The 20,695-nt window shown below is 40.3% G+C and overlaps 1 protein-coding gene across 4 annotated transcripts; it reads left to right on the plus strand.

Moving 5' to 3' along the window:
- Positions 1-2,566: 2,566 nt before the first annotated feature.
- On the plus strand, positions 2,567-18,153 carry RBM17 (RNA binding motif protein 17). Of its 4 annotated transcripts, none has more exons than XM_032199249.1 (12): positions 2,567-2,625; positions 4,193-4,333; positions 6,415-6,531; positions 7,417-7,583; positions 9,016-9,113; positions 10,067-10,123; positions 12,486-12,627; positions 14,264-14,415; positions 15,150-15,226; positions 15,612-15,710; positions 16,206-16,278; positions 16,422-18,153. In XM_032199249.1, the coding sequence occupies exons 2-12, from the start codon at positions 4,211-4,213 to the stop codon at positions 16,523-16,525; spliced, it is 1,209 nt and encodes a 402-aa protein (XP_032055140.1). In that variant the 5' UTR covers positions 2,567-2,625; positions 4,193-4,210; the 3' UTR covers positions 16,526-18,153. The 4 variants fall into 4 exon arrangements, with proteins under 4 accessions (XP_032055140.1, XP_032055157.1, XP_032055165.1 ...); XM_032199266.1 differs by having other exon boundaries at positions 15,153-15,226; XM_032199274.1 differs by having other exon boundaries at positions 9,019-9,113.
- The last annotated feature ends 2,542 nt before the right edge of the window (positions 18,154-20,695 follow it).

Genomic DNA, 20,695 nt, shown 5'->3' on the forward strand with positions numbered 1-20,695 from the left:
TGCCACTGTCAAAAAGGTGGCTTTGGATAATTAGCAAATGGCTTTGGGGTGAACTACCTGGAAAAGATGGGAAATTAGTTTGGTTGGATGAACTCTAGGCTTGGACAGACACAGAATTTTAGGGACTATCTGGGAAAATGAATGCTATCAATACTTCTAACAGCCAAATGCTGTGCAATAACACGATTACTCAGCAACCTCAGCATTAGTGGCAGTTACAGCACTGTGAAATGGTAACAAACATGTATGAATAATAGATGGGGATGTCTGAAACGCACTTGATGTGAAATGAGTGTGAGTTTTCTTTCTTCCTAACTCTTTCAGTACAACTGTGTTGTCAAACTCATATTATTCTCTCCATTTTTATTTTCCAGAAATTAAGATGAGCTTGGTAAGTAACTGGAAATGCTGAATGCCTGGGGAGACAAGCTGACAGATTACTCATTCAGTAAATTACTAAAGATTTCTTAAGGAGTTTGAAAGAGAGGATAGAAATGTGGTATCGTGTACAGGGAAAATACAGTGAACGAATACAGCGAACGAACACAGGAACAAATATAATCCTGCCCTCTGCTGACCAAATCCTAAATCTGCTTCAAACTCCAGTGCAGCCCCAACAAAACAAGGGTCAATGGTATCTTGTGACAACGCTGAAGCATACTTCCACACAAAACTCCATTTCCCAGAGACCTCACAATTCAGAAAAAAAAATAAAAAAATTCTTCCCTCCTCAGCTGTGACAGGGGCTCCATGCATGACATGGAGTGAAAACCCTGGCGGCCACAGATGATTATTCAGATTCTGAATGCAGAACTGACGTGAGTTTGGGGATTGCTGGTGCCATTGGGATTTTTAGTGGCTTTCTTCATGTAAACTATGCAGAGCATCCAATAGTGTTTGCTGGTTGGTGTTGCCAAAATAAAGTTTAGTTTGCGTTTATGGTTGTTTTCTCTGTGTTTGTCCCTATTTCCATGGTTTCATGCGCCTTCTTTAGAGGGTTATTGCAAGGATCATTGCAGAGATCTCCCCAATGTCACATGTAGGTGGTGGGATGAATGACTCCCATCTCCGTTTAGCAGAACTGGAAGCTGTGCAAACCAAAAGGAATTCGGGTTTCTTTGGCACTCAGGAAGCTGTGAGCCCAAATTTCATGCCTGTGATGACAAACAGGGTGTCAGTTCCTTGCAGAACTCCTCCCAAAATTCCACTTGGCTGCATCCTACCCTGTCCTGCTTGCAAAACAGACGTGCCATGAAGTCAGGTGTATATGTTCTGGCATGTATTCAACCTGAGTGTGTGCCATGACATGTATGCCATGGGTATGTTTTGGGGAGCACCTGGGGGGCCTGAGGGCTGCACAAGCCATTGCTGCCTTCTCCACCTGCTGACATCTCCAGGCAGTCCTGCCCAGGCCAGAAACTTCACACCCACCATTTTCATTGCTATTTATATCAAATTTTGCACTGGGGGCACCACAGTCTGTAGATGGGTGCTCCACTGGGGCTCTGGCAGCTTAATTAAAAAACATTATCTGGTCACAGGGGGAGGTCAGAAACGACAGCAACTTCCCTCCTTCCCCCATCACAACACAGTCTCCCTGATCCTACAACTCCCAGTGTTGAGCAGGGCTGGGGGCTCCCTCCCAGTGCCGTACTGGTGAGCACTGGGAAGTTTAACATGGCGAAGTGCTGGGTCTTGCACTTTGGCCACAGCAACCCCATGTGGCGCTGCAGGCTTGGGGCAGAGTGGCTGGAAAGCTGTGCCGAGGAAAAGGACCTGGGGGTGTTGATAGATGCTGTCCTAAACATGAGCCAGCAGTGTGCCCAGGTGGCCAAGAAGGCCAAGGGCATCCTGGCTTGTGTCAGGAATGGTGTGGCCAGCAGGAGCAGGGAGGTGATTGCCCCCCTGTACTCTGCTCTGGTGAGGCCGCACCTCAAGTGCTGTTTTCAGCTTTGGGCCCCTCACTACAAGGACATCGAGGCCCTAGAACATGTCCAGAGAAGGACTACAAAGCTGGTGAAGGGCCTGGAGCACAAGTCCTGTGAAAAGTGGCTGAGGGCACTGGGGGTGTTTGGTCTGGAGAAGAGGCTCGGGGGAGAGCTCATTGCTCTCTGCAACTGCCTGAAAGGAAGGTGTAGGGAGCCGGGGGTCAGCCTCTTCTCACAGTTAACTAGTGATAGGACCAGAGGGAATGGCCTCAAGTTGTGCCAGGGGAGGTTCAGGTTGGCAATGAGGAGACATTTCTGTTCAGAAAGAGCAGTCAGGCACTGGGACGGGTTGCCCAGGGAGGTGGTGGAGTCACTGTCCCTGGGGGTGTTCAAGGAAGAGGCTGGATGTGGTGCTTGGGGACGTGGTTTGGTTTGGTGGGTGACATTGGTGGTAGGGGGATGGTTGGCCCAGATGATCTTGGAGGGCTTTTTAAATTTAATGACTCTATATTCCAACTGGGACTTGGCGAAAACACCGCGGCGGGGAGCGAGGCGTGATGGCGGCCGCTCCCTCCTCCCGCCGCCAGGGGGCTGTAAGATGGCGGCGGGGCGGGCGGCGGGGCGCAGGCGCGGCCGTCCCTGAGGGGAGCCGCGTCCCGGCTGCCTCAGCGGCCGGCTAATGGCGGCGCCGTGACGGGTGAGCGGCGGCAGGCGGGCCCCGGTCGGTTTTGCATGCCCGGGGAGGCCGCCTTCGGGCTCTGGGGGTGCCGAGAGGGAAGGGAGGGCGTTGGGTGAGGTGGGATGAAGGTGGCCGGCACCCTCCGGCTGCTCCCCTCAGGGGGGTGTAGGCCTGTGGGGGGGGTCCCTCAGGCCTCGGCCCCTGTGTGGGCAGAAGCAGCAGGCTGATTTTTGGTGTTATTGTGGTTATAGTGCCTGTGCTTGGCTTTCTGCCTCTTGTTTGGCACTATCCCCTCTTCCCTGTGGTACTTAGTGCCTTTTTTTCACCCCGTTTCCATTTGCATCAAAATATGTCCCTTATATGTATCCTTGCCTATGCCCATGTTTATAATAACCCCAATAATCCTTCCTTTTCCATAGAATGGGTTATTTTCTAGGTGAATTGTGTTCCACTGAGCCCTGATTATTCCCAGTCCTCAGCAGGATGAAATCGGCATTTATTTATTTATTTATTTATTTTTATAAATTTTTGCTGAGCATGCCCCCCTTTGGGAGTACTGTCGCCTGCATCTAAGATTTTTCACATAAATTTAAACACATCTAATAAGAGAGATCTATAGCAGAGCATGTTCTCTGAAACGTAACTATCTGTCACGTCTGTGGGAGCAAGGCCTTATTCTAATGAGCCTATAACATTTCACTGCAGAACATTTATCAGTAATGTTCGTTCCTGCAGCAAATTAGAAAGTTAAAGCTTTTGGCTGGAGAGAGACTGTAATCCAGGCCTAACAAAGGCTAAATAACGGCCTTACAGATTGTTCCACAGGTAACAGATCTCTGTTTGCATTCAAATTTTGTCTTTTTTCCTTTCATGTTAGGCACAGTATCAGACAAAGTGGTATATTTCATGTCACGTCATTGATGTTGTTATTTAGCTAATTGATATATATATATATATGTACACACACACACACACACTTTCTGTGTTTGTTCAGTGTATTTGTGAGGCCATTGCATGCTGTGAAAACAGTTATTTAAAAATAATTTGGCAAAGAATGCTCTGGCAAGTATAGTTATTATAAAAAAGATATTATTTTTCAGCCTACACTGATGCAAAAAGTAGTGATGTTAACAAAGAGGATCAGAATGTTGATGTGTTTGTGCAGATAACTTTAATGTCAGGAGAGACAGGAATTGTTTTGTTTGGATCTGGAAGTCTTGTAGCTTGCATTGTACTTGATGTTGGATTTCGTGGGCAACCTCTAAATGTTGGCATGTACTACAGTGTAGGTTCAGAACTTGAAATGATTGATATCTAAAGCTACAAATGTAATTTTGGAAAGTTCCCGGCACCTGTTAACAGTTGAAGAGTATTCATTACCTTTTAAAAGAGTTATTTTTGCACAGCCTTACTTATAGTCTGTATGTTTGCTACTAAGCAGAAAAATGTTATCACTTGGAATTCTCTCTGGCTTGGAAAAAATATATTTAAAAATACGGTGTACAGACATATCCACAGTAGTAGTAACTATGTACTGGATGTAAGATTTGTTAAATAATCTGATTTATATGTTTGTGTTTTGTAGCTTTAAATTGAAGAGAAAATGTCACTTTACGATGATCTGGGAGTTGAGACCAGCGATTCCAAAACAGAAGGCTGGTCCAAAAATTTCAAACTACTGCAGTCTCAATTGCAGGTGAAGAAGGCAGCACTCACTCAAGCAAAGGTATAATCCCTTTGTAATTTCGCTTTCTATTATTAAAACTTCTTTTAATAGGAGTTCTTGACCTTAGGATGCTGATTTGGGGTAATTTAGGATTTGTCTATCAGTTTGTAGCAAGGAGCCTAGCAAAACAGGTGGGGAGAAAACAAGATGCCTGTTTCTTGAAGTGTGTTCTAGGACGTCTTGCAAGACTAAAATTGAACAAAGAAGTGATGTGTTTGCTGTGAGCCTCAAGTCTTGTTGCTTGGAGTGCCAAAAGCTCTCTTTAACTTTGAAGATAATGAAATTAAGCTGCCTTTTTCTTTTTCCAGAGTAGATAAGGGTCATAATGCACTTGGTTGTTGTTAGTACTGGTTGTTGGTCGTTCTTTGTATTTGTATCAGTTGTTACTTACCTATTTGCCTCATTTTATGCTTGTTGTTTTAAATGGGTTTAGGTGCTAATGTGCAAATTGTTGTGCTTTGGAAATTTTTGCAGAAAATATATCACAGAATCATAGAATTGCCTAGGTTAGAAGACACCTCTGAGATCGCCAAGTCCAACCTCTGACCTAACACTAACCAGTCCTCCCCTAAACCATATCCCTAAGCTCTACATCTAAACCTTTTAAAGACCTCCAGGGATGGTGACTCCACCACTTCCCTGGGCAGCCCATTCCAATGCCTAACAACCCTTTCGGTAAAGAAGTTTTTCCTAATATCCAACCTAAACGTCCCCTGGCGCAGCTTTAGCCCATTCCCCCTCGTCCTGTCACCTGGCACATAGGAGAATAGACCAACCCCCATCTCGCTACAGCCTCTTTTAACGTACCTATAGACAGTAATAAGGTCACCGCTGAGCCTCCTTTTCTCCAGGCTGAACAATCCCAGCTCCCTCAGCCGCTCCTCACAGGACTTGTTCTCCAGACCCCTCACCAGTTTCGTAGCCCTTCTCTGGACTCTTTCGAGCACCTCCATGTCCTTCTTGTAGCCAGGAGCCCAAAACTGAACACAGTACTTGAGGTACAGCCTCACCAGAGACGAGTACAGGGGGACAATCACTTCCCAAATATCTAGTGTACAAGACAGAAAAGGAGTGCAAGCTAATTCTTTGAGCTTCAACTATGACAGAGCCATTTTCTTTTTGTTGCTACAGTATTTCACCCAGTTTCTTTAAACAGTGTTGATTGTTTGGCTCATGTGAGACACATCTATGTTTTCTGTGGTCTGTAGGGTCAAGAGTGAGATTATTTAATTAAAAAAAATAGTAGTGGTACAAATACAGAATAACGATCTAAGCATAGCTTTTTTATTTTTTTTCTTTTCCTTTCTTGGAATTACTCCTAATTTATGTCACTAAAGTTGAGAGCAGGATTTTGTTGTTAGTTGGAAGAGCCTGCATGAATGAGATGTGAAATGTCTACTCCTAGGTATTTTTTTTGTCCACGTATCTGCAGATAGAATAATAATAATAGTAATAGAAGAATAGGATCGGACAATTGAAAATTCAAAATAGTTTGATGCATTTTATTAGATGGAAAGATGTGACAAACACTATAATTTGTCTTTAGAATAATTCTGAGCCCCTTCTTAAAAAAAATCCACTGGGTTCAAACTCATCTGAAGAGAGATCACTCAAACTTCTGACACGTAGTTTTAGTCCTAGTCCAAACCATTCACTGTATGTTCTAGTACATATGCAAGCAAAGTTTGATCCCTCTCGCTTAAAAAGGGGAAGGTCTGCGCTGGTTTAACTGAAGCTTGCTTTGAAGTATTGCATCAGATCTGTATTTGTGTACTAGTTTTATAACCATCGTTGGCAAACATCTGGCTTTGAGCTGAGTTGGCCTTTGCCACCACTAAAATATGAAATAAGCTAAGTTAGCTACATCAGAAATATTTTTTAGAAATATTGAGAGTTACTGAATGCTGGTAAGTTTAAAATAAATGATATATCGAGCTTTGCACAGTGAAGGATCTGATACTGGTTTTTATCCTTTAAATGAGAAATTGGAGAAATAAACTTCAAGTATATAAATAAAGCTGCTTTTTAGAAAGCTATTTTGTTAACCTTTTTGGACATTTTGTATTTTGGTAATTTTTTAGAGTCAGAGAACAAAACAAACAACAGTCCTTGCTCCAGTGATAGACCTGAAACGAGGCAGCTCTTCTGATGAGAGACAGATTGTGGACACTCCACCTCATGTAGCAGCTGGGTTAAAGGTAAGGCCAAGGCATATAAAAATGCATCTGTTAACAGATTTTTCTGGATTGCAATTATTTGATTGTGTTTTAGTTTTGAATTGTCTTTCCAAGTGTTCAGAGAAGTGACCAATTTCTGAAATTGGTTTCTTCTGTTTGGAGGATCTTAAATGACTTAAATCTCAGTTTGATATGGACTTCCATATGATACAGTGTGAAAGTACCCAGATGAAAGCGAAGTTAAAACATTCCTCCTAGCATATTTCTGCTGGACAGCTTCAAAGTATTTTGCAAAATGACACTTTGGTCAGATAAATAATGAAGATAATTGTAATTGCACCACTGTTGTAACTAGACTGTTATAAAAATAGTCATTAAAAACAAAACAAAAGCCACCTATTTTTAAAGTGGACTTTTCATGGTAAATGATTCAGAGAAACTTCTTCCCTGAAACTTCTTGAAAGGTGATGGTTCTGAAATAGTTCTTCCAGTTAAAGGAGAACTATATGCCTACCTTTGGTATTGTATTAGTAGCAGATGATGAAAAAGACTGACGTTGCATGGGAGGACATCCTTGCAGACGGTTGCAGCAGCAAGACACGTTTTCTAGTATGAATATTGAAAAATTCTTGTCCATGTTGATTTGCTGCTGCTTTGTTTGATGGGGGGATTCTTTCTTCATGGAAAAATTTGAAGTGGTGATAGACTAGGTGAAATGTTTTCAAATAAAGCAAAGATTTCTTCTAATGCCAGTAAGATTGGAATATTATTACTTCCATTATGGGAGTTAGGAATTGAGTTCTCTGGGTTGGGAGTGAGAAGGAAGTGTTAAACTTTGTGTCCAACTAGAAGTCATTTTCAGATGTCACCTGAAAAACATCACTGCTCTCCCTTTTCTCTTGTAAGGATCCTGTACCAAGTGGTTTTTCTGCAGGAGATGTATTGATTCCTTTGGCAGATGAGTATGATCCTATGTTTCCAAATGATTATGAAAAAGTAGTAAAGCGTCAGAGAGAGGAACGACAGAGGCAGCGTGAGCTGGAGAGGCAAAAGGAGATTGAAGAAAGAGAAAAGTAAGGCTTCTGTTTTAACTTGTGGCTTATTGACTGTTAAGTTAAGAATAGTTATCTAAAGATTGATGTTTGTTTTCGTTCCTCTGAAGAGTTTCAGGGAACTTTTGAAAAGATTTATTGAAAAATATTCTATGCTTTCAGATACAAGCAAAATTTTTTTAATTAATGTATTTTAATTCTTTTGCTAAAGTCACCTAGCATAGCAAAAGTCATAGGATTTATCATGTGTACATCCTCTTTGTCTTGTAATGGGCAATCTGAAAGACACTTGCCAAATTCATCTATATTTCCTGTTTTTCAATACTAGTAGCAGTATTTGGGTACTTCATCAATATCGGACCATGACCTCACAGATACTTTAGAGTATTTGATGTCAGTATAACCTGGCTTCAGAAATACCTTTCATTGCTCATCATGATAAACCATTTTTTCTGCTTTTACATACAACAGACAGACGAATGCATTTCAGTTTTAAAGACATAGCTACATAGCTTGCACTGTCTTTGAGAGGCATAGTTTCCTTTTTTTTTTTTTTTTTTTTTAATATTCTACACTCAGTTTAAGTAAGTTAATTGTATATTTATTACTCTTGTCTCTGGACAAAAGAAAATGCTACTTATTTTTAAGCATTTCAGTGCCCTTTCCCTGAAATAAGTAATCTTTTTAATCTTATTAAAGATGTTGAATGTAGACTCAGTGTCCTATTGAAATAGGTGGTGAACATCTGTCACCCTGACAATAAGATACTACTTGTTCATTTTAAATGAAATTAATAAGCAATTTAATCATGGTATGAATTGCCTGAAGTCTGTTGAGTTAGAGGAGGCATATTCTGTCTCCCTGCATAGACTGTGGAAGTTAATATTTCTAGTTATTTGGCCTCTTCTGTTATTTATGATCTTCATTATTCTGGTAGAGGAGGAGTGCTCAAGGCTCTGTTGTACTTCTTTCTAACTAGCACACAGGATATTAGAATTCTGGGTTGGCATTTCCACAGTTTCAGTGCTGATTGCTATTTAGTCAAGACTGTGACTTAGTATATGCAGGGTGATTCTTTAAGGTCTCTGTTACCTTCCTGTTGCTTGTATCCAACACCTCTTAATTGTAGTCATTCAGTCAGTGTAGTCAATTTGGACTAGATTCACTCATATGCTTCCTCATTTCCCTATGTTCTCCTTGGCTGGCTTGCAAGCAGAAAATAATCTTCTTGCTTTGAATCCATTTTATATTTCAGAAATAATATTCTGTAAGAATAAAAGCAAAAACAAACAAAAAAAATAAAAGTAAAGGTGTTTACTTACAGCGCTGTGAAAAACATGTTATAAAATGCCGATTAGAGTGTAACTGTATCTCACACAGCAAGTGGTGGTATCATGAATTAAAGCAGAGTTAACTTTGATTGTTTCTTATCCTAACTTATTGTGTCTCCTAGAAGACGTAAAGACAGACATGAAGCCAGTGGGTTTTCAAGAAGACCAGATCCAGATTCTGATGAAGATGAAGATTACGAAAGGGAGAGAAGAAAAAGAAGTAAGGGAGTTGTTCATCTTATTCATGGGGGGAAAGAAAAGGAGAAATATGGGGAAGTTCGCAGTCCTGTATTCATCTCTTCTCAGCTGAGAGGTGTGCTGTTACTTCTGAGCCTTTAGAATAAAGCATTTTATTACATCATAACCATTTTAATACAGAAAGCATTTTTTTCCCATGGAAGGAGACATCAGTTTAATTATTTGTGGGGAAAAAAAAACCCTATTCACACTTTGTTGATACCTGTTTTAAGTTTCTGTATGGTGTAGCTTCCAGGAAAGAAGGGAAATACGAGATTTAATCAGGCTATGGGAATCATGGTTGAGTTTTCACTGTTAGTGCTCACCATTCCTGTATTTATTATCTGAATACCCTTAAAACTGGTTAGCAAGATGTGGATCTGGGTAATGACGTATCTTTGCATAAACAAATTTTGTTCTTTTTAGCAGCAAAGTTACCGTAAATAATTCAGCTCTAGTTTTATTTTAGAAAAGAAAATTTCTGACAAAGGACATTTAAAACATGTGCTCTACATTGGATGTTTGGGACTACATTAAAATATTGTACACTAAAATAGGAAAGGGGCTTTGTACTGTGCTCTTACGAAAATGTGGTTAATCTTGCACAGACTATCTTCTTCATTTGGCTTAACTGAACAGTTTTAGTACTGAAGGTTTGTTTCCTTTGTAGTCTTTAATTCTGAAATCCTGCAGAGTATGTTTATTATAGATACCATACGTAGTACATCACAGCAGTGTGATGTTGTCTCCTTGGACGTGCCTTTCGTTTGTTTCTAGTTATTAACTTGAACTCCTTGGTTGCTGCTTTTCTCCTTACAGTGATGCATGTTAAGAGTTGGCTGGCAAGGAGCCAGCAGCTGTGTTAAAATTCAGTGAAGCTATTCCAAGCAGCAGAACCTAACCATACAACCATGTTCTCTTCTGTTTTCTTCATAGGTATGGGAGGGGCTGCTATTGCACCACCCACTTCTCTTGTTGAGAAGGACAAAGAACGTAAGTACAACAAAACCCTGTTCTCTAAAATCTAGTAGTATCGCTTGATTATCACTCAACCTTCTAGTCAGTTAAGTCATCCTGCAATTCTTGTGTGGTTCTTTCTGGTCCAAGGACCTGTACTAGTTGCTTGTTGTTGGGGGTAGGCTGTAAGGAGCCTGTGATATTACTGTTCCACATCTCTGTTCTAAAGGATAGTTTCTGTATTGCTAGAGAAGTGTTTTAACAGGCTGGTCTATTGTAACCATGTTTAGTTGCTCACTGAGGCTGTTAGCAAAAGAAAGACGTGGACCTGTTGGAGTGGGTCCAGAGGAAGGCCACCAAGATGATCAGAGGGCTGGAGCACTTCTATGAAGAAAGGCTGAGAGAGCTGGGGGTGTTCAGCCCGAAGAAAAGGCTCTGGGGAGACCTCATTGCAGCCTTCCAGTCCTTAAAGGGGGCTTATAAAAAAAGATGGATAGTGACTTTTTACTCAGCCAGATAGTGATAGGACAAGGAGGGGTGGTTTTAAACCACAAGAGATGAGATTTAGATTAGATGGTAGGAGAAAATTCTTCACTCTGAGGATGGTGAGGCACTGAAACAGGTTGCCCAGAGAAACTGTGAATGCTTCATCCCTGGAAGGTTCAGTGCCAGGCTCGATGAGTTGTTCAGGGCTTCAGGTCAGATGGGTGGTGCCCCTGCCTGTGGCAGGGCGGTTGGAACTAGATGGTCTTTAAGGTCCCTTCCAACCTGAGCCATTCTATGATTTGTGATGTAAAAGAAATGTTGCAGATGGGTTTCTTTAGGTAGGCTAGAAACCTCTGTGGTACAGAGAGATTTTCTCCATTGTCCTTTGTTTTAGGGGATACTTTATGAATGCTTTTTCTAAAGGGGTCATGCACTACAGACACTAAATTGTAAGTTTTCGATGGATGTGTTATCTACTGAAGAGTTTTGTCTAGTAGGGTTTCTATTAATGAGTTCAGGTTGATGGCTGGAGTTGTCCACTAGATGGCATAATCTTGCTGTAAGAAGAAAACTGCTTGTTTGCATGTCTGATTATTTTACATTTTTAAATATAAAACATGCTGTTTGTTATTTTACGTTGTTAAAAATATTAATGAAAATGCACCTAAAAGACTTCCCTTTGGAAGTCCAGATTTTATTTAAGAGAAGATTCAAATAAAAAATGAAGCTTGGCAGAGTAAGTGAATGATACAACAGTGAAAGTATTTGAAGTGTGTAAACACTAAAAACAGAAAGATCATTTTGAGTCAATAATTAAGAGCAATTGAGTGGTGTCAAGGAAAAATAAATATAGGCTGGAAATGGTAGAAATATCGTAAGGGGGAGAGCTTTCAAAAAGTGAGATGATCTCACAAGGAAATCTTTGTGCTGCTTGTTACTCGACACCCAAAGCTAGGCTGGAAAAACCTCAGAAAATATTGCTGTAGCAGAAGTCCCATAGTCCAGTCTGTCTGCTGCTTAAATAAGGATTTTTTTTCCTCATATGGTGTTCTCAAACTTCACATCTGACATATTGGAAAGTTACAAACACTAGTTCTCAAGAAAATAATCTATAATGAAGTCAGTCCATAGATACATTTCAAAGTGTGTTCTGCATACTTTCTTTAGTGTTCTGTAGATTTTTTGTTGTGTTTTTTTTTTTTTTTTTTTTAACTTTTTTTCAATTCGACTTGTCAATGGAAGATAGTACAATAATCTAATCAGTATGATATATATGTGTGTGTGTGTGTGTGTCCATCCCCCAGGAAAAGTTTCATTTCAAAAATTGTCAGTAAGATCTCTTAAGACTGTACAAATATTTTGCTTTGAATTCTTTTTTTTTGAAAGACTGATTTCTCCTTTGTGTAAATGTACAGTGTTCTTTTCTTTGCAGCCCTCAGGCTCCAGGCTGTGTGCATTGATAATTTTTTTTGTCATAATCATGTTCTGATGAATGGAGCTTTAAGTTTGCTTGTGCTCTGTCTAGATAAACTCATTGTAGTGCAGGTGGCCTCGTAATGTTTCTTTTTGCCAGTTGATAAGTAAGAGAGTAATGCATGCATTATAGACTTCTGGATACAAACTCATTCTATGAGGGAAGTCCAGAATAACTCTTTAAATTTTGGTTGGTGAAGGGGATAGAGAGGGAGAGGAAGGGAGATAGAGACAGGGGGATAATAAAACTGAACATGCAAAGAAAACATTCTTCTGATTTGGATATATGTGGACTTTGTCAGTATTAAAGGAGAAAAAAATACAATTTGCAGTTGGAGATCTTTCTGTGAGTTAACTTGAAGGTACAGTGCTGTACTGTTCATAACAAATAGGTAGTTCAGCATATTTTAGTGAATAATCAAGCATCTCTTTTCTTCAGCTGTAGCATCATTCCCATTTGAAGAGGAGTCAAGACCTCGGGCACCATCTTCTAAAGCAGCTATTCCTCCTCCAGTGTATGATGAGCCAGACAGACCTCGTTCCCCCACGGGACCTAGCAACTCTTTCCTTGCTAACATGGGGTAAATGTTTGACATGTTTACGTGCTGTGGAAAAAAATATTAGGTGGTGGAAACCAAAAGTTAGAATACTTGTCAGTAGAGAAGAACATAACCTACTGCATGCATATGGTTAGTCTGAGTGCGTGTAGTCCTAACTGACAGGATGCAGAAAAAGCAGTGGATTTTCTTGAATTAGAGAAATGCATTGGAGGTGGCTGTGTTCAAGGCTGTGATTTTAGGGCAAGTCTTGGAGCCACATTCCAATATGAAGTGTTTATGGCTTGTACAAGCCAAGCTAATGTAGTTTGCAGGAAAGCACAGATGGCATTTCAGTTCCTCTAGGTTTCTTTTCCAGCTTTGTCCTGAATTTGTTACATACCAACAGGCAAATCACTTCAACTCTGGTTTGTGTGTTTGTTTCTTCCAAAATTCAAGGCATATTTGCATGATTGTGGCAGCAGCTGTGGCTGCAAATCTGTCTGTTCAATTTTTTGCCTTGGGTTAGCATTGTGTGCAGTGCTTGTGTTACTACTGTGGTGGCAAAGTCAAAATTACAGTTAAAAGCAGCTTCGAAAACCCATTTGAAAGGTGTAGTGGTTGGCTATGGCCCTCTCATCAGTCATATTGGGTGTTGCAGAAGTGCAGCCTCATTGATCCAAACTGCATGCAGGAGGAACACAGCCCTAAAATTATGATTTATTACATTATTACACTACATTTCTGGTTTTGGAGACAGTTTTTCATGCAGCTTTTTTTAATGGAAACACTTTTTTTTTTTTTTTTTTTAACATTGCTCAGAAAAATTATAAATTTTTCTGTGATGTGCTGGTGGACCAATTTATCTATTGTTACTGCCTCTAGTTAGCTCTACCCTGGAGCCTGCACTTCATTAAAAGAAGTGCTGAAAATATTACCTAAACTGTCTTATTCTGACTACCCAGTTGGCTGCTGCTTATTCTGCGACTCAGTGTCTTGACCTTTAAGCATTGCATAGACAGACTTTTTAGCTTTTTTTTTTTCTTTAATGGGCCTTTGTATGTTTCATATGGTATGGCTAGAAAATGGTTATGTAGTCATTGATGTGATGTTCTCTGTGCAGCGTGCGTATTGGTAAAGTGGGAGTGACTGAGAGTAGAATATTGACTGTGGTGTAAACTACTGCACCGTGACATTTCTTTTATGCCTTGGCCTGTTATGGTCACCAAAGAAATGCCAACAAAGATAACACTTTTAAATAGATGAGGGAATCATTGCCTCACAACTCAGAAAGGAGAGACATGTAAATTAATACTAAGAATATCCGGGTTGTCATAGGAAGGGCTAGCAAAGCTGTGTACTTTGGAGCTTGTGCAGAGTTCAAAACAATAGATAGTAGGAGTAATCTAATGTGGGAAACAGATGGTTCCTCATCTGCCTTTTCTCTCAAGCTTTTGATAGCAGCCACTGACAAAGATAAGAAACTGAGCTAAATGGGCCTTGTTGTAATATGCTGCGTGACTTACTGTGGAGTTTATGATGTTGACTTGCACTGCTAATAGGAGTTTGGTTGTGTTTGGAAAAGCATAAACAACTTTTGAGTATTTGAGCACTCTTGAGAAAAGCAATGGTGATGTTCTTGTGAGAAACCTTTACTAACTGATGCTTTTTCTTTTTGCAGAGGGACAGTAGCTCATAAAATCATGCAGAAGTATGGTTTCAGAGAGGGTCAGGGGCTGGGAAAGCATGAACAGGGGCTGAGCACAGCACTATCAGTAGAGAAAACAAGCAAGAGGGGTGGCAAGATCATTGTTGGCGATGCTACAGAGAAAGGTAATTTTGTCCTGTGCCAATAAGTTTGTAAAAAAAAAAAAAAAAAAAAAAAAAAAGAGGTTGGGGAAATAATAGCTCAGGCTCAGTGGGAGCTTCTGTATTTCTGTTTGCCATCTGTCCTAGCAGAAAATACTAGTTAGTTGGAAGAATGACTCCTGTTCCCTCCTGTGGAAATTTATCTTTCCTGGGGGTGATCTTCTATTAATTATTTTATCTCGTTCTCCCCTTCCCTATCAGCTGTCCTCCTTCAGTATTCAGAAGCCTGTCTGTACCTTCTCTTCAAGGGATGATTCCGCTCTGCTTCTCTGGCTTTCTCCATATCATGGGCATTAGATACTGTCCTCGTTTGCATGCTGTTCTTGGACCTAGAGACAACATTTAGGCTTACTACAACAGCACTTCTGCCTTAGCACAAGTGTTGGAAGTCAGGAGATCTGTTTTTTTGGTTTTGTTTTTTTTTTAGTTCTTAGTGGATCTCTTGCAATTTTGAACTTAGGAGTGACTTCAATGAAAGAAATAGTACATTATCTGTTCTCTGGAGTAATGTTTTTTCTGCTTATTGTCCTTCCAAGTAGCTACAAGTTCTGGAAGACTATTCCTCACCAATATGAAACTACATTTATTGACTTATTTCACTGTTTGGTAACACTAAGATTTGATAAAAAGGCCCCATGTGAGCTTTAAATCTGCTTCAGCCTTAAATTATTCCATGATTCACTTTACTCTTTTCATAGCAGATGCAACCAAGAAAACGGATTCTAACCCGTTGACTGAGATACTGAAATGCCCAACTAAAGTGGTGTTACTAAGGGTAAGTTGTGAGTAAGGGGTTGTGTCTTGATATTTTCAGTGTACACAACTGGGTTAAATGCTTAAATCTGAGCTCCTATTACAGCAACTGTACAAGATTGGACAATTCTGTCCTGCACCTACATAGTGCTCTGTGGAGAAATATGCCTCCCTGAGATACAAGTTGTGACTATAAATCAACACTGATTTAGATTACACCATGACCACGTCACAGTGTCTCAGTCCTAGGGAACGATCTAGCCCTCTGGCAATTGACAGAATGGTTTTTGACCTGGTAAATACAAGCTTGGGGAATTCATGTTCACAGCTGCATGCATCCGTGATCTGTTGACGTAACTGTCTCTTCAGACAACATCCAATGGGTTGTTTGTTGTTTAAACTTTCAGAACATGGTAGGTGCTGGGGAGGTGGACGAAGATCTAGAAGTTGAAACAAAGGAAGAATGTGAAAAATACGGCAAGGTTGGGAAGTGTGTCATCTTCGAGGTAAGAGATGGTTTCTCTGGCTGCTCCAAAAGTGAATTGAGTATCTGTCTCACAGGACTGGCATGCTACTGCTGTACAGAAGGGGCATAGATAAGAAGATCTCACAGGGTTATTTGCTCTGTAGTGATTCTGTATTTTCAATATATGTACGATACCAACTTTTTATGTCAGAAAATGGGCAAAATCCCCAGGTGTTGTGCTTTTGGAACATTTTAGTTCCTGCTGTTAAATTAGTCTTTTACTTTGAGTTGTTTATGGGATTAAATTGTAGAAGCTTCTCAATCCAGTTGCTCTGAAAGATTTCCTTAGAGAAGGGGGACAAAAATTTGGTAGTATTCAACCTCCTGTTGACAACAGGAGAATTGAATTATACCTACTTATTTTTGTTGTGTTCTTCTCGCTACTTTTGTGAAGAACAGTAACGTAAAACAATAGTTTTCTTACGTTCTAATCATGGTTTTTTTGTTTTGTTTTTTTTTTTTTTTTTTTTTTTAGATTCCTGGTGCCCCTGATGATGAAGCTGTAAGAATATTTTTAGAGTTTGAACGGGTTGAATCTGCAATCAAAGGTAGGTTACTAAATTGTGTCATGAATTGCAGAGTTAACTTCCTCAAATAGATTAAACAGTCCCACTCATTAAACTGTTTAGCTAAAGAAATTTGTAGTTTACTGAATTGCTGCTTGCTGACCTGTTTTTGGTTTCAATTCCAGCTGTTGTGGATCTAAATGGAAGATACTTCGGAGGCCGAGTGGTGAAGGCTTGTTTCTACAACCTGGACAAGTTCAGAGTACTGGATCTGGCAGAGCAAGTTTGACTTTAAAAATCTATCTCAAGGTGTCACTGTTTTGGCAATCATGTTTTCAGCAGTAGGCTGGGAATAAAGAAGAGAAAGCAGCTTTCCTAGCAAACTGGAAACAAGCCTCATTGAATGGATTTTTCGCATTCGTTGTGACTTCATTTTTTTTGTAATATAAAGCCCTTTGAAAGTAAGATTCACGTCTCTGTGTTTTTGAATTGCACAATTCTGCTTACTGCTCTGGGAATCCTGTGTTTTTGAGCTTTCAGATGACTTCATTCTTTTGAAAACCCACTGCTGAGGAAATGCTTTGTCTGTATTCCTGCTTTCCTTGTTCTGGTGCTTCATCAGAGAGTCCCTGTGCTGCATCCACAATAAGTGGGAAGCTTTGGAAAAGGACTGTGTGCTATCATGCTTCTCTTTCCTGATGATATCTCTGAGTTCCAGCCTTGCTCGTAAGTCCTCCGCCTCTGCACATCAGAGTGATTTGGGGTCGTTGGACAGTTGGCAGCTAGTTTGTTCTCTCCTGACTCCAGGATAATACTTCCTATGCCAGAATGGAGAGCAGAGTAACAAGAAATGAGTCTGTATTTCTTCCCAAATCCAAAGAAAATACACGTTTAACCCAGGGAAATGGAAGGAGGAAGGAATTTAAAATACTTAACCATTTGAATCGGAATGAGTGGACTGTTAGCAGATGCTCTGTACTGTCAGGCAGTCTTTGCTAGAAGTATCCAGAGTTAACTGACTACAGACTGTCATTGAAATGCTATAGGTAGAACTGAAGCTCATTCTTGTACCTGGCCAGCTGTCAGATTCTCACTTCCTCTGATGTCATGTGTAGGTAACTAATTTTTGTATAATTGTTTCACACCTAAATAGGAAGCAATGGAAGAAAATTCTCATAAGAAAATCCGAAGAGTGGAAGAACTAAACTTCTAAACACTACAACTTCTCAATCTGATGTAAAATAACGCATAGCATTCTGCTCCAGGTTTTGTGTTCGCTTTTTGTTTGGGAACAATATGTGACTAAGAAGTGGCGAGGCAATGGTGGGGGTCGTCTCTGCTCCATTGCATCTAGAATTGCCACTGAAATTGTACGGATATTAAAACGGAAGAGAGCTCTGAGGGTGTTCTAGCTGTTTGGAAGTTGATGCTGGATGTCTTTTTCCTGTTATACACATGTACTGGGGGGAGGGGATATAGACCTGTAGTTGATCAATGCTGTGAGTATCTCCAGTTACTGCCCTTTTATTAAGTTTTGGCTGCAGATCCATATGGCAAACCCATGGTCTTGTTTTCCGCTTACTTTGTCTGTTTGTGTTCCAGCAACCTCTGTACAAACATTTGCCTGTAAAACAGAAAACGATTTTTAAAAAAAAACTTGTATTTTACCTACCGCGTGTCAGCTTCCTTACTGTCCTCTTCTGTTGCCTGCCCTCCAAGTTGGTCACTTCTACAACGTGTGTGCTGTTGGCACTAGCTGCGGTCCTCCACTAGAAAAACCTCACTGCAGCAGAGGTGAAGAACCAGCCTGACTAACCCTAAAACCACAGGACTTGGGGCAATAACAGAATCCACACTATGTTACCGACTCTGCTGTCAGTTTTCTATTTGAGCAACACATTAAAGCCCTTGCTACTATGTAGGAAAATGAAGAAATTAGCCTAATATGAATTAACATGGATTTGCTTACAAGAGTCACGTAATTTGAATGTCACGCTGCGGAAAGTTACCCGCTGGTAACCCATTTAGTGCGATCTGAACTTAGCTTGAAATATGACTTGGCTTTGAGCAACATGATTTATTTACAGCTTTTCTTTCAGCAAACACTCCTGTTCTGAGTGACTAGCCCTAAGCATTTCCTGAGGTATACAGACTGTTGTTTTTGTCTTCTAATTAGCTGTTCTACCTTTTTCTCCATAATACCAGCTTCCAGTTTAGTGTGTTTGAGGTCATCTTTTGTCTAGGATCCGATTTGCTGGCAAGCTCTGTAACCATTTAGTTATAAAAATCCTTATTGCCATTGACTAGTGACTAATACTTATCACTGGAAACAGAGGGGAGGTGACTTATGCTTTAATGATTTGCATAGGGGAGAGATAATTCTTTAAATAAAATATTAATCTGCACCATGGGGTCACTGAGACAGCTTACCTCGTCTCGAGGCATTAACAGATGCACGTTGCCTTAGTTTTGTCTCCTTGTAGGTATTTGTTTTGCTGGTGCAGTACAAACACGTGATGTTGGAGCCTGGTTTGTAAGCAGTTGTCCTCTAGGTGCTGCTACAGTAAATGTAAGCACTTACACGGATGTGGAAACTTGACAAGGATCAGACATGCTGACTGGGGTCCTTAGGCAGATATTTGTGATAAATAAAGTAGTTTGTAGCAAGTTCGTTCGTTCTTTCTTTCTTTCTTTCTTTCTTTCTTTCTTTCTTTCTTTCTTTCTTTCTTTCTTTCTTTCTTTCTTTCTTTCTTTCTTTCTTTTTCTTTCTTTCTTTCTTTCTTTTTCTTTCTTTCTTTCTTTCTTTTTCTTTCTTTCTTTCTTTCTTTCTTTTTCTTTCTTTGGATGTACATTCTTCCACTTAACTAGTTGATGTGCTATCTCAGGCTTTGCTAGATAAGGCTGTATCTCTCATGCCTTTAAAAATTTGCATCTGAAGTCTGAATTTGCTTCTCTACTTCCTGCCTCCTCTGGAAACTGTTGTGAGTTTTTTTTCTATTTGTATTTTCTGTTTCTATTTTTTTCCATTTTTTTCCTTCCATGGTTCATCAGCACCCTCTCAAAAAAACTCAGTAGCACTTAATTCAGAGCTCTTTGCTACACCCACAAAGTTCTTTCAGTTGTTTCTTTGACTTTTCATTCTTGAAATTATGTGTCCACCTTTTTCTGTAAGGTACATTGTAAACATAACTTCCTAACTGTGGTCTCAAGAAATAATATTTTTATTTCTTTTTGTCTTTTATTTCTCCAATATATTCATTTCTCTTCTGATGCCTTTAAAAGACCATGATTACAGAAAATGAAGAGAATGGTGACTTGTAAAATGATGCTTGCCTTACTGGCACTACAGTATTGGTTATACTGCTTCAGGTGATGTCTTTGGTATTTTTCAGGCCTGATTTCCTAAAGTTAAGCTTTAATTCCCAGTTCTAAATACCCTTGTAAATACTCTCATTCTCTGATGTGCTGAATAACCGAATCTCCTCCCGGGCTAAGCACACGAGCAGTTCATTACTTCCGGGGAATCTAGATTAGATGCTACTTAAGGGAGATTTGGCAGTGTCCTGATGCTAGCAGCAAGCTGGGAGGGACGTGTGGGACGTGTCAGCTGGGAGCTGCGCAAGGTGCCCCTGGTGCGTTATCCACCCTGAAGTCTAAAGAGCAGGGATTTGCATAGTGCCATAGCCATTCCCTGCCTTTTTCTTTTCCGAAATTCCAACAGCAATTGCTGTTTTAATAGCAGAAGCACTGCCTTCATGCTTTTGTAGTCTTTATAACCTCCAGGTTTCATTCCCGAGTGCTATTTCAGAGCACATCATTAAGAACACAGGTTATGACTGCGTTTTCTTATGCGCCCTGTTCTGTATTTAGCCTGTGTTGAATTTCAGCTGTCAATTTATCACTTGCCCACTTGCTGTCAGACTGAAGAATCCCGATGTGCTCACAGGGAACATTTTAAAGTTTTAAATTACTATTGTCAAAATCCAAGCCTGACGTGCTAATATTACATGAAAGGTGAGAACTGTTGCCTCAAAGAACCAGGAGCTGTGTAAAGAGCGATCCAAAGAGGGAGCGAGGCAGGTAAAAAACCTTGCCCGAGGTCATGCAGCATGTTGGTTGCAGGGCTGGGATTACACCCTATTGCCCTGCACTTGCAGCTATGCAACCAAATCCAAATTCCTCGTGGAGGAGCTGCTTTTTATTTTGAGGGCAGGAGGTGGTGAGGGTTCTTAGCCTTCAACTTGAGACGCTGAAGCAAGTTCAGCTAAAGAAGAAAGTCGAATGATGCGCTGTCCTCACAGCACGTAGTGCAGAAAGAGGCCCTGAAGAAGACTTGGATTCATCCTATGTTAAATTTAAGGCAGTAATTTGTTAAATTAAAGATACTGGGTTTTTTTGTTTGTTTGTTTGTTTGTTTTTTTTCCAAAGTTTGTTAAAATGGAGTTAGGCTTTATGATGA

The sequence above is a fragment of the Aythya fuligula genome, chromosome 1 (assembly GCF_009819795.1).
Source record: "Aythya fuligula isolate bAytFul2 chromosome 1, bAytFul2.pri, whole genome shotgun sequence".
Lineage (NCBI taxonomy): Eukaryota > Metazoa > Chordata > Aves > Anseriformes > Anatidae > Aythya > Aythya fuligula.

Coding starts and splice junctions, on each gene's coding strand:
- RBM17 (XM_032199249.1), top strand. CDS start 4,211: ATGTCACTTTACGATGATCTGGGAGTTGAGACCAGCGATTCCAAAACA. Junction 6,532..7,416: donor ATGTAGCAGCTGGGTTAAAG/GTAAGGCCAAGG, acceptor TTCTCTTGTAAG/GATCCTGTACCAAGTGGTTT. Junction 15,227..15,611: donor CTAAAGTGGTGTTACTAAGG/GTAAGTTGTGAG, acceptor TTAAACTTTCAG/AACATGGTAGGTGCTGGGGA.